The sequence below is a fragment of the Phyllobates terribilis genome, unplaced genomic scaffold (genome assembly GCF_046119375.1).
Source record: "Phyllobates terribilis strain yellow unplaced genomic scaffold, ASM4611937v1 Scaffold_3__8_contigs__length_932513732, whole genome shotgun sequence".
Lineage (NCBI taxonomy): Eukaryota > Metazoa > Chordata > Amphibia > Anura > Dendrobatidae > Phyllobates > Phyllobates terribilis.
In genome coordinates, this window is record NW_027362763.1 from 646,178,891 (window position 1) to 646,204,898 (window position 26,008).

The following is a 26,008-nucleotide window of genomic DNA, read 5'->3' on the forward strand; positions in this document are numbered from 1 at the left end:
ATGGAGCGGTCTGTATAGATGTAGTAGTGTGGTGTAGTGAGATGGAGCGGTCTGTATAGATGTAGTAGTGCGGTGTAGTGAGATGGAGCGGTCTGTATAGATGTAGTAGTGAGGTGTAGTGAGATGGAGCGGTCTGTATAGATGTAGTAGTGAGGTGTAGTGAGATGGAGCGGTCTGTATAGATGTAGTAGTGAGGTGTAGTGAGATGGAGCGGTCTGTATAGATGTAGTAGTGTGGTGTAGTGAGATGGAGCGGTCTGTATAGATGTAGTAGTGAGGTGTGGTGAGATGGAGCGGTCTGTATAGATGTAGTAGTGTGGTGTAGTGAGATGGAGCGGTCTGTATAGATGTAGTAGTGCGGTGTAGTGAGATGGAGCGGTCTGTATAGATGTAGTAGTGAGGTGTAGTGAGATGGAGCGGTCTGTATAGATGTAGTAGTGAGGTGTAGTGAGATGGAGCGGTCTGTATAGATGTAGTAGTGAGGTGTAGTGAGATGGAGCGGTCTGTATAGATGTAGTAGTGAGGTATAGTGAGATGGAGCGGTCTGTATAGATGTAGTAGTGGGGTGTAGTGAGATGGAGCGGTCTGTATAGATGTAGTAGTGTGGTGTGGTGAGATGGAGCGGTCTGTATAGATGTAGTAGTGCGGTGTAGTGAGTGGGCGCGGTCTGTATAGATGTAGTCGGGTGTAGTAAGATGGTGCCAGCCGTGATGACGTAGCACGTAGAGCGTGTGACGCAGCCTCAGTGTTCGGAGTCTCCGCCATGCACCGGACACCAGGCCGCCGCGCTCTGTCCCCGGACTCTCCGGGCCTGTACCGGGACAGCCCTCGTTCTCCGTCGGAGCGGTCCTGGTCCCGGGGTCACTCCCCGTCTCGGAAGCCCCGCTCTCCCAGCAGGCGCAGCCGCTCACCTGACAGAAGGGGGCGCTCTCCCAGCAGGCGCAGCCGCTCACCTGACAGAAGGGGGCGCTCTCCCAGCAGGCGCAGCCGCTCACCTGACAGAAGGGGGCGCTCTCCCATCAGGCGCAGCCGCTCACCTGATAGAAGGGGGCGCTCTCCCATCAGGCGCATCCTCTCACCTGACAGGAGGGGGCGCTCTCCCATCAGGCGCATCCTCTCACCTGACATTAGGGGGCGCTCTCCCATCAGGCGCAGCCGCTCACCTGACAGAAGGGGGCGCTCTCCCATCAGGCGCAGCTGCTCATCTGACAGAAGGGGGCGCTCCCGGCACCGCTCCAGACCCCGGGGACATTCACGGTCTAAGTCCCGGAGCCGTGCAGGCCGCTCCCGTTCCAGACCCCGCCGCTCTCCGGATGACTACCGCCTTGAGGTGAGGCCCCGCCCGCGCGGATAAGCCACTCCCCCGACATCGGCTCGAGTTAGTTGCGCTATTCCTGGTATCCTTAGCAACCGGCGTCAATGAGGGGTCAACTACAATCTGGGGGGCTCTGCGGTCATGCCCTCGGGGGGTGGGGTCCCGCTCTGCGGTCATGCCCTCGGGGGGGTTGGGTCCCGCTCTGCAGTCATGCCCTCGGGGGGGTTTGGATCCCGCTCTGCGGTCATGCCCTCGGGGGGGTTTGGGTCCCGCTCTGCGGTCATGCCCTCGGGGGGTTTGGGTCCCGCTCTGCGGTCATGCCCTCGGGGGGTTTGGGTCCCGCTCTGCGGTCATGCCCTCGGGGGGTTTGGGTCCCGCTCTGCGGTCATGCCCTCGGGGGGTTTGGGTCCCGCTCTGCGGTCATGCCCTCGGGGGGTTTGGGTCCCGCTCTGCGGTCATGCCCTCGGGGGGTTTGGGTCCCGCTCTGCGGTCATGCCCTCGGGGGGTTTGGGTCCCGCTCTGCGGTCATGCCCTCGGGGGGTGGGGTCCCGCTCTGCGGTCATGCCCTCTGGGGGTTGGGGTCCCGCTCTGCGGTCATGCCCTCTGGGGGTTTGGGTCCCGCTCTGCGGTCATGCCCTCTGGGGGTTTGGGTCCCGCTCTGCGGTCATGCCCTCTGGGGTTTTGGGTCCCGCTCTGCGGTCATGCCCTCGGGGGGTTTTGGGTCCCGCTCTGCGGTCATGCCCTCGGGGGGTTTTGGGTCCCGCTCTGCGGTCATGCCCTCGGGGGGGGTTTTGGGTCCCGCTCTGCGGTCATGCCCTCGGGGGGGGTTTTGGGTCCCGCTCTGCGGTCATGCCCTCGGGGGGTTTTGGGTCCCGCTCTGCGGTCATGCCCTCGGGGGGTTTTGGGTCCCGCTCTGCGGTCATGCCCTCGGGGGGTTTTGGGTCCCGCTCTGCGGTCATGCCCTCGGGGCGTTTTGGGTCCCGCTCTGCGGTCATGCCCTCGGGGCGTTTTGGGTCCCGCTCTGCGGTCATGCCCTCGGGGGGTTTTGGGTCCCGCTCTGCGGTCATGCCCTCGGGGGGTTTTGGGTCCCGCTCTGCGGTCATGCCCTCGGGGGGGGGGGGGGGTTTAAGGGGTTTGGGTCCCGCTCTGTGGCCATGCCCTCGGGGGGTGTCCGCGTCTTCAGCCGTACTCTCGGGAAGGGAGGATTGACGGGGGGGTTCGGCTCTTCTGTAGTACACTTGGGGGTCCGGCTCTGCAGTCTGGGGGGGCTCTGTAGTCAAGTACTCGGGGGTCCGTCTCTGCTGTCTGAGCGGCTCTGCAGTCGAACACTTGGGGATGGGGGTTGTCCGGGGGTATTCGGCTCTGCTGTAGTACCCTCGGGGGTCCGGCTCTGCAGTCTGTGGGGGCTCTGTAGTCATGTACTCGGGGGTCCGGCTCTGCAGTCGAACACTTGGGGATGGGGGTGGTCCGGGGGTATTCGACTCTGCTGTAGTACCCTCGGGGGTCTTCTCTGCAGTCTGGGGGCTCGGCAGCCGTATACTCGGGAAGGGAGGACTGATGAGGGGGATCCGGCTCTGCTGTCTCTTACGTTTTTCTCTTGTTTTCAGCGTCGTCGCTCTCCCAGTTTCCGCTCCAGTCTAGCCGGGGACCCCCGCATTGCTGAGCACCGAGCTCTGGCCAGTGCACCGGGGCAGGACAGGTAGGTGTGAGACCCTCGGGTGGGGGGAGGTGCAGTCCATGCTGCTGCGCGGTCAGGGTCGGACATTGTACGCTGTGTATTCACATCCGTCTCCTGTTGTTCTGGATTCTGCTGGTTACATTGTTGTTTGTTTCTGGAAATCCCTTTTAACTCCGCGGTCGGCTCGTGTTTCTGTTTTTCTCCATAACTTTCTGCTGTTTCGGCCTCGTAGTCGTGTCCGGCTCGTGGTCTTCAGTGACACCGCTGATCTTACCACACACTGCACGGGAACATGGGGCAATACCAAGTGCGGGGAATAGCGGAGCCCCAACAACACCCCACTATGCTCACCTTGTTATTTGTGAATTGTTTGTGCTGCACATTGTGTGGTAAAATGACCCGGTGACACTGTTGTTCTTCTTGTCTGTACGGTTATGGCGTTTTGTGACACCGTTGTTCTTCTCGTCTGTACTGTTGCGGCACATTGTGACACCGTTGTTCTCCTCGTCTGTACGGTTTCGGCACTTTGTGACACTGTTGTTCTCCTCGTCTGTACGGTTATGGCACGTTGTGACACCGTTGTTCTCCTCGTCTGTACGTTTGTGGCACGTTGTGACACCGTTGTTCTCCTCGTCTGTACGGTTGCGGCACGTTGTGACACCTTTGTTCTCCTCGTCTGTATGGTTGCGGCACGTTGTGACACCGTTGTTCTCCTCGTCTGGTTACGGCACGTTGTGACACCGTTGTTCTCCTCGTCTGTATGGTTACGGCACGTTGTGACACCGTTGTTCTCCTCGTCTGTACGGTTGCGGCACGTTGTGACACCGTTGTTCTCCTCGTCTGTATGGTTACGGCACGTTGTGACACCGTTGTTCTCCTCGTCTGTATGGTTACGGCACGTTGTGACACCGTTGTTCTCCTCGTCTGTATGGTTACGGCACGTTGTGACACCGTTGTTCTCCTCGTCTGTATGGTTACGGCACGTTGTGACACCGTTGTTCTCCTCGTCTGTATGGTTACGGCACGTTGTGACACCGTTGTTCTCGTCTGTACGGTTATGGCACGTTGTGACACCGTTGTTCTCGTCTGTACGGTTATGGCACGTTGTGACACCGTTGTTCTCGTCTGTACGGTTATGGCACGTTGTGACACCGTTGTTCTCCTCGTCTGTACGGTTGCGGCACGTTGTGACACCGTTGTTCTCCTCGTCTGTATGGTTACGGCACGTTGTGACACCGTTGTTCTCCTCGTCTGTATGGTTACGGCACGTTGTGACACCGTTGTTCTCCTCGTCTGTATGGTTACGGCACGTTGTGACACCGTTGTTCTCCTCGTCTGTATGGTTACGGCACGTTGTGACACCGTTGTTCTCCTCGTCTGTACGGTTACGGCACGTTGTGACACCGTTGTTCTCGTCTGTACCGTTATGGCACGTTGTGACACCGTTGTTCTCGTCTGTACGGTTATGGCACGTTGTGACACCGTTGTTCTCCTCGTCTGTACGGTTATGGCACGTTGTGACACCGTTGTTCTCTTCGTCTGTACGGTTATGGCACGTTGTGACACCGTTGTTCTCCTCGTCTGTACGGTTATGGCACGTTGTGACACCGTTGTTCTCCTCGTCTGTACGGTTATGGCACGTTGTGACACCGTTGTTCTCCTCGTCTGTACGGTTATGGCACGTTGTGACACCGTTGTTCTCCTCGTCTGTACGGTTATGGCACGTTGTGACACCGTTGTTCTCCTCGTCTGTACGGTTGTGGCACGTTGTGACACCGTTGTTCTCCTCGTCTGTACGGTTGCGGCACGTTGTGACACTGTTCTCTTCTGAACGGTTACAGCACATTGACAGCGTTGTTCTCCTCATCGGTATGGTTACGGCACATTGTGACACCGTTGTTCTCATCTGTACTGTCATAGAAAATGCTGGAGAGCTCTCTCTCCCTCCAAACCCCTCTCCCCCTATACTATTTCTCACAGGAGAAGAGCTAGCAATCTAGACAAACTGCTTCTATGCAAATGGCAGTGTACACACAATCTTTGTATATTTTTCATAACACTGCCTCTCTTTTGGATTAAATATAAAATTTAATAGTCCTGTTTCTTCCGTTTTGTAATCGTTCCTCCCCCGAAGCCATATACGCTACCAGAAAGCAGGCGTCCAATCCGGCCTTTATTGTATTTGAATATTTAAAACTGATTTGTGGTGGCAGCCAATAATCTTAATTGGGTTATCGTGAAGCCGGCAGTGATCGTACGGAGGCGTATACACATATTCCATGCTCTGGAATTTGGAGGTGTGTACGCCATACGCTCACTGCTCACTTGCCGATAGCTACATAGTGAGTAATCGGGATCGTACGCGTGCATGAATCCCTGACAAATTGGTGGCAGCGGTGGGATATTACAGAACATCAGTGGCTGGATTGAGCAATCATTCCTGTCCCTGAAAACTTGCATGTTTCTTGCGAGAATTCTGTGCAGAGTTTTAAGAAATCAGACTGTGTTTGAATATTTTTTTTATCTGGGACATTACTGTACGTGTAGCAGTTGCATCCCCTCCCGTCTCTTGTTTTTCTGTCCTTTCTTTTATTTGGCAATGATGGCTACACGTGGAGAGCCCTGGTATCACCAGCAGTCAGAGAACACTATCACTGCTCTTTGTGAGCTGGGACAGATTGACCCCACGGGCAAAACAAGGCCCAAAAGATTGCTGAACTGTTACAAGGTGCTGCAGCAGAGCCCTGATGATGGGGCGGCCAGCCAAGGCCCGGATGGATCTGCTGCAGGGGTCCCACCTGTGATTGCCAGCTATACCTGCAGCCAGGGTAGTGTGGACCCCCACCTGCAGATGGCCTTGGGGCAGCTCACGGCAGACGATCGTGATGGACGACTGCAGCTGATCCTGAAATTCCAGTAGCGAGCAGAGCACCAGGCCCAGGCCGACCGAGAGGCTGAGAGAGCTGAGCGACAGGCCCAAGACGAGCGTCTGTACCAGCTGGAGCTAGCCCAGATTCAAAAGGAGCCATCTCCCACACAGACCCGTGAGTCCAACAGTGCCAACTGATTTAAACCCCGTCCTAAGCATTTCCCTGTGATGGAAAAGGACGGGGACTTGGACATATTTCTGCGAGGATTTGAAAAAGCCTGCAGATAGTACCAGCTGCCCACGGACCAGTGGGCCAGATATTTAACCCCAGGGCTCAGAGGAGAAGCTCTGGAGGTGTTTGCTTCTCTCCCTCGAGAACAAGATGGAGACTGCGAGGCCGTCAAGCAGGCCCTGATAAAAAAAAGTACCAGCTGACTCCGGAGGTTTACCGGAAAAAGTTCAGAGCCCTCCAACGTGGACCATATTGATAGCTACAGTGATGTGGTGGATGGGCTCAGGACCCACTTTGAGCAGTGGGTCCAAAGACTGTCAGTCACCACCTTCGAGGACCTGAAGGATCTGATGGTGAAGGACCAGTTTCTTCATCTTTGCCCTGTGAAAGTGCAACAGTTTGTACTGGACCGGGAGCCAAGGGAAGCCGCCAAAGCAGCCCAGATCGCAGATGTGTATGAGGCCAACCACACACCGGAGGTGCGGAAGTCAGCCGCCGCCATATGGAAAGGGGGTAAGCCTACAACCACCCCTGGTGTTCCAGCCAGCGGGTCCTGCCCCATCTTACAGCACCCAGCCTGCACCTGATTCCCGCCGGTGCTATACCTGTGACAAGACTGGTCACATCAGCCTCACCTGCCCGCAGAGGCAGAAGATGGACACCCCACCTGAGACCCCAGGACCTACTGCAGCCATTCTTTTTGTGGGCGGGGTGGTTGGCTGGGCCCGTGAGAACTTACAACTTGTGACTGTGGGCTACACCGTCACTGTCGGCCTTAAGGACACAGAACGTACCCTGATCCATCCTGAGTTTGTGTTACCAGAAGAACTCATTCCTGGGAAGACCCTGACTGTCACTGGGTTTGGGGTGTTCGCCGTCTCATACCCCGAGTTTTCCTGGACTGGGGTGCAGGGAGGGGGGGTTAAGGGAAGTGGGGGTGTCGGGAGAATTTCCCCACTAATGTGCTATTGGGAACTGATCTGGGACGGTTGGTTGCCCCATACATTCCTGACAACCCTCCCAGATCTGATATGTCATGTGATGTCGATGTAATGCATAATAAAAATGTGTGTTGTGGTAAAGGGGAATTCGGCCACCTCACACCGCGGGGTGATGCTGCTGAGGATCCCCTAAAAGGAGCCAGTATAAGTGCTATGGGCGAGGGGAGCAGACACGGACACCAGGAAGCAGGTCGTCCCATGCTGGTGACCCGTGTCACGCCAGATGGTGACAGTCGGTGGTAGCTTCCCCATGACTAGCACGGCTCCAGAGGAAACGGGAAAGGATGGGGAGAAACACGTGGATCATAGGGAAAGTGGTCCCGTGCTGCCGACCAGTGTCACGACGGACTGTGACATGGCCAGTCGTAGCTGCCCCATATTGAGCGCGGCTCCCCAGGTAGCAATGAGGGGTGGGAAGGTAGGTCCCACAACCGGGCGGGGCGAGGGAAATGTGTGTCCCACTGTCTCAGGAGTATGGGAGGAAGGTACCCATAGCCTGTCAGAGGGGTGGGAAAAATGTAACCCGAACTGGTCATGGTGATTGGAAAGCTGAATCCCCAGTCGGTCAGGGTGGTGGGCGAGTTGGGTCTACAGCTTGTCGGATTAGAAGGAAAGGGTGGTTATCCCCCGGAGAAGCCCATCTCCGAACCCCTGAAAGAGAGGGTATTATGGGATCCAGACAGGGTGGGCCGCCAGGTAGGCTTAATGGGTGATCTGAAAATCAGCTCCTACGCTACCTCAAAAAGGGGGAGATGTCATAGAAAATGCTGAAGATCTGTCTCTCTCTCTGAAAAATATACAAAAGGTTTTACAAATGGAGACAATACAGTATAGAATATACAGTTACACCAAACTAAAAGGGACTAATAGAAGAACTTACTATACAGATCGCAGAGACGATCAGTTTAGCTGGAGGGAGGCACTCCAATTGATTTGACCTTTATCGAACGGGACCCTTTGCTTATAAAATATAGACCTCCCAGCAATGAGTATAGATCAATCTTCAGCTAGATCTTTTTTGCCAAAGGGGGAACCTGCCCACACACTCCCCTGTGATGACCTCAAGTGGGGTGGGACTCCACCCTTCATGGTTTTATTAAAATATCTAACTTCTGCGATAACTCCTTGCTGGTTGGTTGCAGAAGCTCGCAGGTGATGTCATATTTTTTATTACGAATTTACCTTTTCTTTAGAGACTACACATGGCATAGCTGCGGTCTGTTATTTTGGTACTTTTGCATTACAGCTCACTGGAAGGGCTCACATTTCCGGAAAAGTATGCGTATTGTTCCTTAGCTGACCCTTCCGCTAAAATTGTGTCCCATTATTATCAGAAGTATAGAACTTCCAATATTCCATATTTCGTGTTGGTGACGGCGAGACTGCAGATTTCTGTTGACCAAATGTCCATGCTCTGGGGGTGAGAGAGAATTCTTTTGAAGCTAGGAGCCACATCCTCCTCACCCAGGTGTATATTTATCACAGGCCTGTGCTACTAGGACTACATTGGTATGGTAATGTTTGCCACCTCTGGCCTGTACTGCTATTTGCATATAAGCACCTGGTTAAAAGCGTCAGCTCTTCTACTCTGACAAATGGTAGATAGGGGAGGAGCGAAGAGCAATTTCAGAGGGAGAGAGAAATTCTTAATATTTTCTATGACAATGGTGAAAAAAAATCAAACTTGCAAAAAATGTTTTTGCTTCTGTCTCCGTTTTCCGAGCCTCATAACTTATTTTAGTCAGTCACGGCACAGAGGTGTTCAGCAGAGCCCCGGTTGTCATACCAAACCATCCGCGCCCCTACTATTTGTCATGTGGAGGGGGTGATGGATGCGCAGAATGTGCCCCCCCAAGTCTGTGTGCTGCTGATGTCAGATATTGACAGCGGCATTTAAATGGTCACAGCTCCGCTCCTCCTGCGACTGATGGAGGCAGGTCCTGTCACACACAACCATCATCGATGAGCCCACCCCGAGATCCCACCCATACACACTCGCTACTGGCTTGTGACGTACATATGCCGTATGTTGGTACAGGGATAATAGTGCGGGGTCCCGCCTCCCCTGTGTACTTGTAAGATTACTTCCGCGGAGAGGCCTGGGGTCCTGTTGCCTTGTGGCTGCTTGGCTCACGTGATCTGCGCCTCATTAGATAGGTGTATTCTATATGGCAGAGATGCCGGTCACACCACCGGCGATGTCACCCCTGCCGCTCACCTCTCCAGACCACCGGCGATGTCACCCCTGCCGCTCACCTCTCCAGACCACCGGCGATGTCACCCCTGCCGCTCACCTCTCCAGACCACCGGCGATGTCACCCCTGCCGCTCACCTCTCCAGACCACCGGCGATGTCACCCCTGCCGCTCATCCTCTCCAGACCACCGGCGATGTCACCCCTGCCGCTCATCCTCTCCAGACCACCGGCGATGTCACCCCTGCCGCTCATCCTCTCCAGACCACCGGCGATGTCACCCCTGCCGCTCATCCTCTCCAGACCACCGGCGATGTCACCCCTGCCGCTCATCCTCTCCAGACCACCGGCGATGTCACCCCTGCCGCTCATCCTCTCCAGACCACCGGCGATGTCACCCCTGCCGCTCATCCTCTCCAGACCACCGGCGATGTCACCCCTGCCGCTCATCCTCTCCAGACCACCGGCGATGTCACCCCTGCCGCTCATCCTCTCCAGACCACCGGCGATGTCACCCCTGCCGCTCATCCTCTCCAGACCACCGGCGATGTCACCCCTGCCGCTCATCCTCTCCAGACCACCGGCGATGTCACCCCTGCCGCTCATCCTCTCCAGACCACCGGCGATGTCACCCCTGCCGCTCATCCTCTCCAGACCACCGGCGATGTCACCCCTGCCGCTCATCCTCTCCAGACCACCGGCGATGTCACCCCTGCCGCTCATCCTCTCCAGACCACCGGCGATGTCACCCCTGCCGCTCATCCTCTCCAGACCACCGGCGATGTCACCCCTGCCGCTCATCCTCTCCAGACCACCGGCGATGTCACCCCTGCCGCTCATCCTCTCCAGACCACCGGCGATGTCACCCCTGCCGCTCATCCTCTCCAGACCACCGGCGATGTCACCCCTGCCGCTCATCCTCTCCAGACCACCGGCGATGTCACCCCTGCCGCTCATCCTCTCCAGACCACCGGCGATGTCACCCCTGCCGCTCATCCTCTCCAGACCACCGGCGATGTCACCCCTGCCGCTCATCCTCTCCAGACCACCGGCGATGTCACCCCTGCCGCTCATCCTCTCCAGACCACCGGCGATGTCACCCCTGCCGCTCATCCTCTCCAGACCACCGGCGATGTCACCCCTGCCGCTCATCCTCTCCAGACCACCGGCGATGTCACCCCTGCCGCTCATCCTCTCCAGACCACCGGCGATGTCTCCCCTGCCGCTCATCCTCTCCAGACCACCGGCGATGTCTCCCCTGCCGTTCATCCTCTCCAGACCACCGGCGATGTCTCCCCTGCCGCTCATCCTCTCCAGACCACCGGCGATGTCTCCCCTGCCGCTCATCCTCTCCAGACCATCGGCGATGTCACCCCTGCCGCTCATCCTCTCCAGACCACCACTGTAACCTCTAAGTGCCCGGTGCAGGTGGGTGGCTTCATGCCCCCATCATTCACTGCTCTGGGGTGCTGCAGGTTTTTGTTCTTTCCATGTTCCTGCAGCACATGACCATAATTACACATTGTGAAGACCCGGGGTCTTCCGTGGGCGTAACGCTACTCAGACAACACAGGGTGAGGGTAAAACAGTGGCAATACTTTATTGAACCACAAATCAGACAGTGAACATATAGAACTGTCCCAGCAAATACCTAAGATGGTGCAACATTACACAGTCTCACCCTTCCTTCTCCGCCTTCCTGAGATAGAACAGCTGCGACTTTGGAGACTTCCAGGGCCGACTACCTCAACCAGTGGCTCCCCACTTCTGGCGGACCCCCACAAAGAGGAGGTAGCGACAAGCTTAGGAAGCTAGCAGTCCATCGAGGTACAACGCCAGGAGGCCCGAGAGTCCCATCCTGGCCTCTCCCAAGAGTTTCAATGGGTTCTAGGCGACCGGTGGGTCCCTCCTAACAACCTCAAAACAACATATCCATGGGGCCAGGTGACTTCTTGGTCCTCTCCTGGACTCCCCAAATTGTATCCATGGTCTCTCTGATGGTTAATGGAGCAGATCCGTATCTTTCCAGTCAGGGCCGGTACCCTTAGGCCGGAATCATGTAGAATCCAAATCTGTGTATCTTTAGGTAAAATCCATGCTTCCAAGCTGATGGTCTCGGAGTCTGTGTCCTCTTGATTCTCTCTGCAGCACTGCAGGCATCCCTGTTTATATTTACATCTGTGTAAGGTCATCAGTCACAGGTTGGGGGAAAGGGCAGCCTTACTCACATGGCTCACCTATCATTGTTTGAGCTAATCTATTTACATAGTTGGTATCACAGGGTCTAATGTAAATAAACTTTCAGCTGACTTAGTACAATTTGTCATTAGCATAGTAAACATGATTGTTTCCAAACAAATAGAATTCAACATTCAGGGTTATACAAATACTATGACCCTTTTGATCAGCAAGAGAAATACAAATACATGTATAAGTCAACACAACACAATAGTGTATTTCTCTTGACTTAACAAATCTAATCGTCTGGCTTATTAAGATGTTACTCTGTATCTTCACACTCAGACTATTATGTAAGAGCTTATTCTGCAGCTTGCTGACTGTTTCCACCCAGTGGCAGGAGATTTCACCAGAAATTCCACAGATGGGAGAGATGGAGTTCAGAGCTGCAGGAGATGGCTGATAGCAGGGAGCAGTAGATGGTGTTCCCTGGTGCGGCATAGCGAGAGCTGCCCACGTGCAGACATGCTGTGGTGTGTTTGTTGTTCCAGGTCCGGCGATGTGAAGTTGTTGGGCAATGATTCCTCATTACGTAGCTGCTCTGGGGACTTGCATGCTTCGTCTCTGCCCATGCCCAAGAAGTCCATCCTGAAGAAACGTTCAGATGTGGAGCCCTCCAGCTGTGACCAGTCTCCTCAGGTGCGGGTGCCACTACTTCTGTGTCCTCCCAAGGGTCTGGATGAGGGTGGGGACCCCCAGAAGATCAAGGGCAGCTATTTTTACTACTGACTGTATGTTGCTTCTGGCCCCATACTGTGGACTCTGCTAACCCTTTTCTGTCCTCCGGCTTGAGATTGTGGGGCCCCTTACTGCGGACGGTCCGCTAACATCTGGGTTAGGATGTATGGCTCCATTCTGCAAACTCTTCGCTCACTTCCCTATCCTCTGGGGTGACTTGGTGGGGGCTCCCATACTGCAGACTTTCTGCACATTTCTCTGTCCTCTGCTCTGAGGTTGTTGAGCCCCCTGTACTTCGGGCTCTCTTTTAAGATCTTTATCCTCCGGGGTTTAGGCTGTATGTCTCCATTCTGCATACTCTTCCCTCACTTCCCTGTCCTCTGGGGTGAGATGGTGGGGCTCTGTACTGTGGACTCTTCTCACGTCTTATTTCCATATTTTTCCAGGTTGACATGTTCTTGAGCAGTAAAGATGGGAGAAATTTGAGCTCTGCGGGGGCAGGGAATAGCGCGGAGAAGAGTAACCTGACCACAGAAATCCCCCTCTCTATAGTGGAAAAGATGGCTGTCCTCGCGCCCAGCGCCTCCAGCTCTCCTGCTTTAGCAGGTGCAGCACAGAGACCGGAGGCTCCTCATACACATGGCAGTACCCCGCCTACAGTGGTGCCATCAAACTGGACACTGAGCAGAAGCGCGGATTTTGTAGTGAAAAAAAATGTCACAAATAAAACCCCTCCATGCGATCCGAAGGACAGCTCCACGGTGACCCCGTACGCCTCCACTATAGGAAACCTTGCTACCGAGAGCTCCGCTAAATGTCAGACTTCTCCGCTCGGCAGCGGGAATGTCTTCCCTAAGAAGAAGGCGGCTGATGGGGCGGGTAGCCCCTTATTGCCTCATGACCAGGATTACAAATCATCTCCAGATATCAAGCAGTGGAAATCCACTGAGATTGATGATGAGGAGCGCTTCCTTTACGGAGACGAAAAGGAGAAGGCGGAGCAGAAAAAAACTCAGTCTGACCAAGCTGCCTCCAGCCTGCCAGTCAAGAGCTCCGTGAACAAGCAAGAGTTTGAGAAGATCCACGACCTGCTGAAGACCATTGGCCTGGATATTGGTGTTGCTGAAATTGGGAAACTTGCCGTCAGAACACAAGAGCGGCTTCATGGGAAGAAAGTGGCGCCTAAAATGATGCAACCTACAACCGAGCAGCCTCAGAGTGGGCCCGTGGCCACCTCTTCTGAGCTCAAGGCTAAAGTGTCTGAACCCCAAGTCGAAGCAGAAAGGAAAGAAGAACCCGCAATAATGACTGAGCCAGTTGTAAAACCAGTCACTAAAGAACCACCACCCCCGGTGACACTGCCAAGCCCGGCCCCCACCTTTAAAGCGAAGCCCCAACTTATTTTGAGGAAGCCTTTACCCAAAGAGATGATTGCAGCACCGAAAGTAGAGGTCCCTGTTCAGATGCCCATCCCCTGCCCTGTGCTCGAACCCACACTTCCTCCAATAAGTCCCTCACAAATCCCGGTCTATCCTCCGTACCCACATCCCCCAATGGTCCCTGGTTATAGCATGCCACCTAGCTACAATCCCTATACTCCCTATGTGTCGTATCCAACATCCAGCTGGACTATGTACTCACCAGTGCCCCCCCAGCAACCATCCGCACACATGGTGGCACCACCGCCGCCGTCTCATATAAGTGTCCCTGTCAGTGCATCCACCCCAATGTACAACCCCCGCAGCAACCTGCGCATCATTGAAACCACTGAAGATCTTACTGATGCCAAAGCCACTGTCAAAACAGACGCCAAACCCACAACTTCATTAACGGAGCTGCTGGCAAAACGGGAAGCCGACCGTAAAAATAAAGAAGCTGAGAAAATTAAAGTAAGTTGGTCCGCATGCCTGAGCCCTGCAGCTGCATAAAGACTCTGCACCGTGGTCATCCTTAACCTTGCTTTTTCTTAGCTCTTGGGGTCGTAGCTCTAGTCATCCAGCAGGGTTTTGTGAGAAAACTACAGCGTGTCCAGTCTTCACTTAATATCCTGTAGTGGTGTAAGACCTGGAATCCTCATATCAGTATAACGAAGACCACTTCCCCTTTCCCCCCATAGGTGGCAGTGCAGCAGTGTGACTCATTCACACAGCCTTTATCTGCTTCCCATCCACAATCATTGTTCATCCTGAGCCAACTTATTCATAGCATTTCAGCCCTGAGGTGAAGCCTGACCCATGGGAGAAGAGGGAATGTCACTATAGTAGGTTACTCAGAAAGCGCCTTGTAAAAGAGCAACATACAGACTCAGACTTGTGACCCTTCCACTATACGATAGTGAGTGGGTCAATGCCGACCAGACTTGTGACCCTTCTACTGTACGATAGTGAGCGGGTCAAGGCCGACCAGACTTGTGATCCTTCTGCTGTATGATAGTGAGCGGGTCAATGCCGACCAGACTTGTGACCCTTCTGCTGTATGATAGTGAGTGGGTCAATGCCGACCAGAGTTGTGATCCTTCTGCTGTACGATAGTGAGCGGCTCAGTGCCGACCAGACTTGTGACCCTTCTGCTGTACGATAGTGAGCGGCTCAATGCCGACCAGAGTTGTGATCCTTCTGCTGTACGATAGTGAGCGGCTCAGTGCCGACCAGACTTGTGACCCTTCTGCGGTACGATAGTGAGCAGGTCAATACCGACCAGACTTGTGACGCTTCTGCTGTTCCGATAGTGAGCAGGTCAATACCGACCAGACTTGTGACCCTTCTGCTGTTCCGATAGTGAGCAGGTCAATGCCGACCAGACTTGTGACCCTTCTGCTGTACGATAGTGAGCGGGTCAGTGCCGACCAGACTTGTGACCCTTCTGCTGTACGATAGTGAGCGGGTCAGTGCCGACCAGACTTGTGACCCTTCTGCGGTACGATAGTGAGCAGGTCAATGCCGACCAGACTTGTGATCCTTCTGCTGTACGATAGTGAGCGGGTCAATGCCGACCAGACTTGTGAGCCTTCTACTGTACGATAGTGAGTGGGTCAATGCCGACCAGACTTGTGACCCTTCTACTGTAGGATAGTGAGCGGGTCAATGCCGACCAAACTTGTGATCCTTCTGCTGTATGATAGTGAGCGGGTCAATGCCAACCAGACTTGTGATCCTTCTGCTGTATGATAGTGAGCGGGTCAATGCCAACCAGACTTGTGATCCTTCTGCTGTATGATAGTGAGCGAGTCAATGCCAACCAGACTTGTGATCCTTCTGCTGTATGATAGTGAGTGGGTCAATGCCAACCAGACTTGTGATCCTTCTGCTGTACGATAGTGAGCGGCTCAGTGACGACCAGACTTGTGACCCTTCTGCTGTACGATAGTGAGCGGCTCAATGCCGACCAGAGTTGTGATCCTTCTGCTGTACGATAGTGAGCGGCTCAGTGCCGACCAGACTTGTGACCCTTCTGCGGTACGATAGTGAGCAGGTCAATACCGACCAGACTTGTGACACTTCTGCTGTTCCGATAGTGAGCAGGTCAATACCGACCAGACTTGTGACCCTTCTGCTGTACAATAGTGAGCGGGTCAGTGCCGACCAGACTTGTGACCCTTCTGCTGTACGATAGTGAGCGGGTCAGTGCCGACCAGACTTGTGAGCCTTCTGCGGTACGATAGTGAGCGGGTCAATGCCGACCAGACTTGTGACCCTTCTGCTGTTCGATAGTGAGCGGGTCAATGCCGACCAGACTTGTGAGCCTTCTGCTGTACGATAGTGAGCAGGTCAATGCCGACCAAACTTGTAAACCTTCTGCTGTACGATAGTGAGCAGGTCAATGCCGACCAGACTTGTGATCCTTCTGCTGTACGAAAGTGAGCAGGTCAATGCCGACCAGACTTGTGACCCTTCTGCTGTATGATAGCGAGCAGGTCAATGCCGACCAGACTTGTGACCCTTCTGCTGTACGATAGTGAGCGGGGTCAATGCCGACCAGACTTGTGACCCTTCTACTCTACGATAGCGAGTGGGTCAGTGCTGAGCAGACCTGTGACCACTGTGTGGTGTATGATAGTGAGTGGGTCAATGCCGACCAGACTTGTGACCCTTCTACTGTACGATAGCGAGTGGGTCAGTGCTGAGCAGACCTGTGACCACTGTGTGGTGTATGATAGTGAGTGGGTCAGTGTTGAGCAGACCTGTGACCACTGTGTGGTGTATGATAGTGAGTGGTCAGTGCTGAGCAGACCTTTGACCCCTGTGTGGTGTATGATAGTGAGTGGGTCAGTGCTGAGCAGACCTGTGACCACTGTGTGGTGTATGATAGTGAGTGGGTCAGTGCTGAGCAGACCTGTGACCCCTGTGTGGTGTATGATAGTGAGTGGTCAGTGCTGAGCAGACCTGTGACCCCTGTGTGGTGTATGATAGTGAGTGGGTCAGTGCTGAGCAGACCTGTGACCCCTGTGTGGTGTATGATAGTGAGTGGTCAGTGCTGAGCAGACCTGTGACCACTGTGTGGTGTATGATAGTGAGTGGTCAGTGCTGAGCAGAACTGTGACCACTGTGTGGTGTATGATAGTGAGTGGTCAGTGCTGAGCAGACCTGTGACCCCTGTGTGGTGTATGATAGTGAGTGGGTCAGTGCTGAGCAGACCTGTGAACCCTGTGTGGTGTATGATAGTGAGTGGGTCAGTGCTGAGCAGACCTGTGAACCCTGTGTGGTGTATGATAGTGAGTGGGTCAGTGCTGAGCAGACCTGTGACCACTGTGTGGTGTATGATAGTGAGTGGTCAGTGCTGAGCAGACCTTTGACCCCTGTGTGGTGTATGATAGTGAGTGGGTCAGTGCTGAGCAGACCTGTGACCACTGTGTGGTGTATGATAGTGAGTGGGTCAGTGCTGAGCAGACCTGTGACCACTGTGTGGTGTATGATAGTGAGTGGTCAGTTCTGAGCAGACCTGTGACCCCTGTGTGGTGTATGATAGTGAGTGGTCAGTTCTGAGCAGACCTGTGACCCCTGTGTGGTGTATGATAGTGAGTGGGTCAGTGCTGAGCAGACCTGTGACCCCTGTGTGGTGTATGATAGTGAGTGGTCAGTGCTGAGCAGACCTGTGACCCCTGTGTGGTGTATGATAGTGAGTGGGTCAGTGCTGAGCAGACCTGTGACCCCTGTGTGGTGTATGATAGTGAGTGGGTCAGTGCTGAGCAGACCTGTGACCCCTGTGTGGTGTATGATAGTGAGTGGTCAGTTCTGAGCAGACCTGTGACCACTGTGTGCTGTATGGTAGTGAGTGGTCAGTGCTGAGCAGACCTGTGACCCCTGTGTGGTGTATGATAGTGAGTGGTCAGTGCTGAGCAGACCTGTGACCCCTGTGTGGTGTATGATAGTGAGTGGTCAGTGCTGAGCAGACCTGTGACCCCTGTGTGGTGTATGATAGTGAGTGGTCAGTGCTGAGCAGACCTGTGGCCCCTGTGTGGTGTATGATAGTGAGTGGGTCAGTGCTGAGCAGACCTGTGACCGCTGTGTGGTGTATGATAGTGAGTGGTCAGTGCTGAGCAGACCTGTGGCCCCTGTGTGGTGTATGATAGTGAGTGGGTCAGTGCTGAGCTGACCTGTGACCCCTGTGTGGTGTATGATAGTGAATGGTCAGTGCTGAGCAGACCTGTGGCCCCTGTGTGGTGTATGATAGTGAGTGGTCAGCGCTGAGCAGACCTGTGACCCCTGTGTGGTGTATGATAGTGAGTGGGTCAGTGCTGAGCTGACCTGTGACCCCTGTGTGGTGTATGATAGTGAGTGGTCAGTGCTGAGCAGACCTGTGACCCCTGTGTGGTGTATGATAGTGAGTGGTCAGCGCTGAGCAGACCTGTGACCCCTGTGTGGTGTATGATAGTGAGTGGTCAGTGCTGAGCAGACCTGTGGCCCCTGTGTGGTGTATGATAGTGAGTGGGTCAGTGCTGAGCAGACCTGTGACCGCTGTGTGGTGTATGATAGTGAGTGGTCAGTGCTGAGCAGACCTGTGGCCCCTGTGTGGTGTATGATAGTGAGTGGTCAGCGCTGAGCAGACCTGTGACCCCTGTGTGGTGTATGATAGTGAGTGGGTCAGTGCTGAGCAGACCTGTGACCCCTGTGTGGTGTATGATAGTGAGTGGTCAGCGCTGAGCAGACCTGTGACCACTGTGTGGTGTATGATAGTGAGTGGTCAGTGCTGAGCAGACCTGTGACCCCTGTGTGGTGTATGATAGTGAATGGTCAGTGCTGAGCAGACCTGTGACCGCTGTGTGGTGTATGATAGTGAGTGGTCAGTGCTGAGCAGACCTGTGACCCCTGTGTGGTGTATGATAGTGAATGGTCAGTGCTGAGCAGACCTGTGACCACTGTGTGCTGTATGATAGTGAGTGGTCAGTGCTTAGCAGACCTGTGACCCCTGTGTGGTGTATGATAGTGAGTGGTCAGTGCTGAGCAGATCTGTGACCCCTGTGTGGTGTATGATAGTGAGTGGTCAGTGCTGAGCAGACCTGTGACCCCTGTGTGGTGTATGATAGTGAGTGGTCAGTGCTGAGCAGACCTGTGACCGCTGTGTGGTGTATGATAGTGAGTGGGTCAGTGCTGAGCAGACCTGTGACCCCTGTGTGGTGTATGATAGTGAGTGGTCAGTGCTGAGCAGACCTGTGACCCCTGTGTGGTGTATGATAGTGAGTGGGTCAGTGCTGAGCAGACCTGTGACCCCTGTGTGGTGTATGATAGTGAGTGGTCAGCGCTGAGCAGACCTGTGACCCCTGTGTGGTGTATGATAGTGAGTGGTCAGCGCTGAGCAGACCTGTGACCACTGTGTGGTGTATGATAGTGAGTGGGTCAGTGCTGAGCAGACCTGTGACCCCTGTGTGGTGTATGATAGTGAGTGGTCAGTGCTGAGCAGACCTGTGACCACTGTGTGCTGTATGATAGCGAGTGTTCTCCATTATCGGCCAGTGTGAACAGGTGCGTAAACGAGCACTCATTGAGATGTATATGGTCGATCAGCCCTCTTTATGGGCAGAGAATCTACATTGGAAATGGAGCGTTAGAGCTTATAGTAATGTTGTGGTACTGACAGTAGTCAGGCCTTGCGTTTGCTGTTCCAGGTAAGTGATCAGGGAGAACCCGTGGTGTTGGGGGGGCGGCTATATTGCAGTATACAGATGCTGCTTACTACCCTAAGAAAAGAGCCTTTCGTTTATTGAAGGTCTTGGAGGAGCTGGACTCCGTCAGGAAGGAGCACAAGGCCAAGAGCGAGAGCTTAAAGACCCTCAGCACCAAGGTAGAACAGCTGCGCATCCAGCAGGGTGAGTTACATGGTGGAATCCCGTGCGGTCTTCATCCATGGCCGCAGATGACCCCTTCTCATTGTCTGTCACAGGTATACTCCTGCGGAAAAAGCGACGCGAGAAGGACGGACACAAGGATCCTCTGCTGGAAGAACTGAATAACGTATTGGAGAGTGCCCAGAAGCAGATTAACTCCCTCTCTGAGGAGATTAACACAACAAAACAAAAGCAACAGCAGCTCACCAAGGTGGTGGAGATCCTGGGCTTCAGCCCCACCGAACTGGCTGAGAAGAGCGACCCTAAGAAAGAGAAGGGAAGCCCAGGTTCTCCTGCACTGACCAGGGTGAGCACCGGGTCTACTCAGCGGCTGCGCACAACTTTACGTCTGTATGTTAACTTGTCATGTAATTGTAAAATCTGATCCACTTTATCCTTCACTTGTTATTGACTCCATTGCTGTTATGAACGATGTTACCTGAGCTGTGCTCCACCCATTTGTCTATTCCGCACACTTGTCATTTTTGCTCTTAGACCTTTCTTGTTTCTTATCCAGGACTCTGATAATGAGTCAAGAACCAATAGTGACTCCTCAAAGTCAGCAAACGATCTGAAGTCTAGAAGCAACCCAGTGTCTGATGCTAATGCCAAGAGCAGCTCTTTATTCGGAGCTGATGGAAAGTTACTGGGCGCCATGCAACTGTCCAATGTCACCGAGAAGTCAGCAGTCAAAGGCGTGCAACCCATGCCAAGCCCTGACCCTAAGAACTCCCTAGAGCCCCCCTCACCTCACATATCAAAATCAAGAGACAAGTCGCAGTCAAAAAGCCCCCGACCCACTCCGCCATCCTCCAAGACGCCCGCAAATTCTGAGAATCCTCTGCCCTTTGAGATATCTGAAATCTTTGAGTATTACGATTCTGGCTCACATTGGTGTGAGGACTGTAATGAAATCTGCATGACGCTCCACCAATTCCTGCTGCACTTGCACGATAAGAAGCACAAGCAGGTGAGATACCCAGCTTTGGTTTCATATGATGCGTAAGTGATGGCCGCGTCTCTTGTCATTGGGTATGGGAGGATTTGGTCACCTGTTGGATCCATACATCCGCTCTAGATGTTACAGATTTCTGGTTTTGTTTTTCATATTTGTACAGAGTGTAAAAGAGGTGAGGAGACCATGGGTGAAAAAGAAACCTCAAGAACTGAGCTCTACAAAGAAACCAAAAGTAAATGTTTCCCTGAAAGGTAAAGATGTTTCCTTCACATTGACTGGTGGGGTATTTGGGGCTTGTCCCATTTCTTATGCTACTGGTGTCGCTATTTTGCAGGTGCCGAATTTCTGCTCCCTGTTAATGGCCACTACTGTGAACTATGTGAGGAGACGTTCCCGGATCACACTGCCGCAGAAGAGCATTTGAGATCGTACGCCCACAATGATAAGTACAAGGTTTGTCTCGTGCACGTCAATCCTAAGACCAGTATCCGTCCCTGGTTATTCTTTTTTACAGGATGGGTTTTGGATGTCTGGTGTGATGAGTGTTCTCGGAAATAAAGAAAAGCTTTAGACAATTTTTTATGCTTAAAATCTTGAGAACCTCCGGACATGCATTGACGGATTGATATTCCTTTTACAGAAACACATTGAAGTGCACGTCAATTACGAAGTGACGCGTCGCGAGAAGAAGAAGGCGAGCTTGATTGCCGCTCAAGAAATCGATCGGAGGATGGCGGAGCACAAACGCAAGATCGCCGAGCAGAAATTTGAAATCCCAGACTACAGCAAATCTAAGAAGACGAAGAAGGAAGAAGAAGGAAAGAGAGCCAAAGCCAAACATCGCACAACAACTGCCTCTCCACCGTCCTCCGACCAGAGACGGAATAAGACGCCAGAAAATGAGCCTGCAAAGAACACAACGTTTGGGAAGTTTGTATGGAAAACGGCAGAAAACAAAATCCAGGCAGCTGTCAACTCTGCAAAAGTGGATACCGTACCTGTGAAACCGAAGGAAGAGGAGGCTAAAACTCTCAGTATGAAGCCAAAAGGTTTTGTCATAAAACTCATGGGTAAACCCAGTACCCTGCCTGGAAACTCCTTATCCCCTTCCCATTCGACTGCCTCCACAACAGTCACCTCTACTACTTTCACAACCTCAACATCTGCTTCACCTACATCTTCTTCCACCGCGCAACCAAAAGTTCGACCCAACCTGCCAGGTCTAGTGAATGTCCGTTTACCGACCCCTCAGGTAACAATGAGTAAACCTGCGCCACTAAATACTTTCCTGTCCATAAGGTCCTCAAATGCAACATCAAAATCTATCCCAATACTGACAAACAAACCCACAGGTGTCTTCCCTGAGGAGTTGATTTCCAAAGCTTTTGGAGGAGAAGTGGTTATACTTAAAGAGAGCGCACAACCAGAATCCAAGGATAAAAATCCAAACAAGGAGCCCAAGAAGACAGATCGACCAAGCATGAAACCTGTACAGGTAACAAAACGACAAGAACTCTTCAATGCCCTCGTCAATGACAATAACACTGTCGCAAAGCAAGAGGTCAAGAATGGAAAGGAAAGCTCAGTCTCTAAGTTACCTTCAAGTTGGTTTTCTCAGAAATTCGATCCCGTCCCCGCAAGCACTTCACGTATAAATATCTTTGGTCCCATCAAACCAGCAGCGAGCACAGGACCTGCAAAGGTTCAGAACACCCCAAACACCAAGTCTCCTATTACAAATTCGGCTCCATCTCCAATTAGCAGTAAAACATCTGCTAATTCGTCCTTAAACAACTCAACCAGTCGTTTGTCTAACAATTCTAACTCCATCAATCCCACTAACCCACAGACCGAAAAAACTGGACCTACTCTAAGAGGAGAGGAAAACGCAGTCCAAAAACCTGAGGAAGCAACTCCTAGCAAATCAGAAAAGCAAACACCCCAAGAGCTTAAGGCCTCCAAGCTTTCAATGAACCTTGTAACCAGTCAGCAGGGGTATTTACCTGTACAACAAACTAAAGCCAATGACACAAATGTCCAAAACTTGCAAGAAACTAAACCCTTGTCTACAGCGGTTACTCATATCAACCGTGATAATGCGAACAAACCAGTGTCTACTCCTCTGCTACCATTGCAGAAGGCAAAACCAACGTTCAACGCTACTACCAAACTCAATCAGAAATTTAAGAAAGCTCCTTTGTCCCTGCCAAGTTCTTTGTTTGGTTATGTACAAGATGCTGGATGTAAAGACATCAAAATCACATCACTTGATGCCCAGAAGCCCAATAATGGCCAAGACAAAACAGAAAGTTCTCTGATCCCACATTATGGAAATGTTGCATCCAGTTTGCCTACTAAACACAGCTTTGCCAACCCCAGCTCCTTGCAGCAAGAACTTGACTTGTATTATAAGATCACATCTGAGGATAATCTTGAAGACTTAACCACGTCTGAAGACCAAGACTCGGAAGTTGCCCCTCATCCGCTCCAGACAAAGTTAGAAAGTCCACCTGAGAAGAAAGCGAAATCAGAAAGGGCACACGCGCCTGTGAAAACACCAATCGGACCAGTTGCAGCAGAAGTTTCTGGTGAAGATGTCGATGACTCTGACATGGCGTGTGAAGTTCCTGACGCCTCTCTGACTTCCGTTTCCCAGACATATGGCTGGAGCCTTATGCCGTCCAGTTACGCATCAAGTAGCGGCCAACAGCCGTCCAGTTTGACATCTGGAAAAATTTCAATGAACAAAGACCAATCGAAGGAGATGCATGTGACCACAGTGGCTGCATCGGAAAATTCCATGGAAGATCTGTCTGTATATGTTACGTGTGATTCTGATTAACTCCTCATAAAGAGAAGATGATGCCCTGTCCATCAGACCTAATCTAAGTGTGCTCGATCTGTAAAAGTAGTAAAAGTTTTGAATTGGGATAGCACTGCTTCCTCGGGGGCCTAGGTTCATTCATTGTGAAGTTCTTTCGAGGGTCATAGTGAGGCGTTGACACATTAACTTGAATTGTTCACATCTATTGGGATCAGCAGTCTAATGAATGGCCTGATCCCAGTCATATGTGGCTCTCCCAGGTCTTTCCCCCTAGACATAAAGTGCACCTGTAATGTGATCATTTCAGGCCGGATACTTCAGAAAATATGGTGGCCCAGAATGGACCATGCTCATTAAGCACCCTTGGCCTCTGATGCTACAACGTCTTGGCTTTACTGTTGTAAACGTTTTTTTGTTTTATTTTTTTACGTTGACATTCCAGTTTGCAAACAGCGTGGGTGACAGCACAATGTTGTATTGATGTAGACACGTCTGTTCTGTGCTGATATTTCTTCTGTCACTTGTTTGATTCTGTAATGATTTTAATCTTGATTCATCTTGCAACCAACTTCCATCAAGGTTTTCCCCGAGAACCGCGACGTTTGAGCCTGGAGATCGCATCTGGGTAAGAGAAGTTTGTACATATTGACCCTGCTTTTGGGTCGCTGCCCGCTGTTTTTTTTTTTTTTTTTCCTTCTGTTTGTTATATAGTATATGAAGAAGACCTAAAGGAGAAGTCCACAGAAATGTCCCATGAGTTGTATTCCAGGTCTCTGATGCAGATTCTGAACATTTCAATAAAAGGCTGTACCTCCATTCATGTTCAATTCTTCTTGTCATTTATGTGTCCCTTGCAGGATGTTTGACTTCTTGTCATCACTCCTCGCTAAGGTCCACTGTGTCTGGCATTGTCATGCTATAGACTACTTCTGGCCATCATGTCTGGATATTTTCAACATGCCTGTAGACCAGGCTCTGTTAAGTGTTGCTCTCTAAAATCTGCAGCCTGTTGGCACTGGGAATGTGCAAATGGTGGAGTAGCAAACATAAAGTACGGTCTAGAAATAAACAGGAGTCTTTTCTTCAGGGGAAGGTGAGGGAAGACATGTTTTGATGTTTGTGGTCTTATTCTCAGAAGCTGTGCAACTCTTGAAGTTATGTAATTGCCGAAAACTGGTGGGGTTCTGTAATATTTCCTCTACTCCATTTATCAGTGTGACGAATCGCCACCCCACCTGATGTCACTATGACGTCAGATGGATCACATGATACGGATCCGCACAACACAAACCCCGGGGACTCACATGGTCAGATTGGTACAGTTTTAAACAGACACTCCCTGTCCACACAGGCTCAGGGAGGCACTGGGAGTGAGAGGATGTTGCCCAAGTAGTCACTGATGTGGCACCACACTCACTCACACCCCTGACAGGCTGAGAGGCCCCTTTCACTAGCCCCAGTGAGTGTGTAAATTTGTGGATCGAGATAAGAGCAGCCTGAGGTTAAGTTATAAATTTAATCACCTTAAGGGCACTCTAGACCATACACTATACACAAGGGTTATAGGCTAATAGGGAAGAAGATGCATAATTTTTAATAACTGTAACCCCTGCCTATGAGCCACAAAACCACAGTAGACCGATAACTGACAACAGCTATGCCATGTTTACTATCTATGGAAAGGTAAAATCCTTTTGGAATATATGGCGGCAATCTCAAACTTCTGGAGTGAAGTTATTGCATAAGTTGGGGTGTGACTACACAGCTTCTAATCTTAATTAGCCAGTCGTCTAGATTTGTTAAGCCAAGAGAAATCCACTATTGTGTTTATGTTGACTTTTGAAGTTGTGTGTGTTTCTTTAATGGGTCAAGAAGGACAGACCAGTATTTGTATAACCCTGAATGTTGACTTCTATTGGTCTGTGAATAATGTTTACTATTCTAATTGCATATTGTACTAAACCAGCTAGTTGTTGATTTACAAGAGCACCAACTATGTATATTGATTAAATGCTCAAACAATGAGACCTGATCCCTTCTCCTTTCCTCCCGACCTGTCACTGATGACCTTAGCCACATCTGTAAATATAAAAAGGGTTTTTCTATCCTGCTGCAAAGAGAATCAGAGACATTCTTCACGACAGCAGATGGATAGCATGGCTCCAGCCAGAGAGATACAGATTCTACAGGTTTCCAGCCTAAGGGTATACAGTCCTGACTGGAAGGATACAGATCTGCTCCATTGACCATCAGAGAGCCCATGGATACATTTGGGGGAACCAGGCTGGAACAATGAGGTCACCTGGCCCCATTGATATTTTGTTTGAGGTTGCCAGGTGGGTCCATCCGGTCGCCTGGAACCCATGAAGACTTTTGGAGAAGCCAGTCATCTGGCCCCATGGAAACTCTGGGAGAGGTCAGGGTGGGACCCTTGGGTCTCCTGGCCTTGTACCTCGATGGACTGTCAACTTCCTAATCTTACTGCTACCTCCTCTTTGTGAGGGCCAGCCAAAAGCGGGGAGCCACTGGTTGAGGTAGTTGGCCCTGGAAGTCCCAAAGTCGCAGCTGTTCTATCCCAGGCCTGCCAGCGGAAGGATGAGACTGTTAATATTGTACCATCTTGGGTATTTGCTGGGACTGTTCTATCTGCTTATTGGCTGTTTGGTGGTTCAATAAAATATTGAAACACTGCTTTACCCTCA

The 26,008-nt window shown here is 52.0% G+C and overlaps 1 protein-coding gene across 1 annotated transcript; it reads left to right on the forward strand.

Moving 5' to 3' along the window:
- Nucleotides 1-727: 727 nt before the first annotated feature.
- ZNF318 (zinc finger protein 318) lies at nt 728-26,008 on the forward strand. The gene is made up of 10 exons (XM_073671634.1): nt 728-1,329; nt 2,922-3,013; nt 12,017-12,164; nt 12,650-14,092; nt 19,407-19,506; nt 19,581-19,831; nt 20,042-20,494; nt 20,643-20,733; nt 20,817-20,935; nt 21,123-26,008. The coding sequence occupies exons 1-10, from the start codon at nt 763-765 to the stop codon at nt 23,322-23,324; spliced, it is 5,466 nt and encodes a 1,821-aa protein (XP_073527735.1). The 5' UTR covers nt 728-762; the 3' UTR covers nt 23,325-26,008.

Coding starts and splice junctions, on each gene's coding strand:
- ZNF318 (XM_073671634.1), top strand. CDS start 763: ATGCACCGGACACCAGGCCGCCGCGCTCTGTCCCCGGACTCTCCGGGC. Junction 12,165..12,649: donor GCTGTGACCAGTCTCCTCAG/GTGCGGGTGCCA, acceptor ATATTTTTCCAG/GTTGACATGTTCTTGAGCAG. Junction 19,832..20,041: donor GTTCTCCTGCACTGACCAGG/GTGAGCACCGGG, acceptor TTTCTTATCCAG/GACTCTGATAATGAGTCAAG.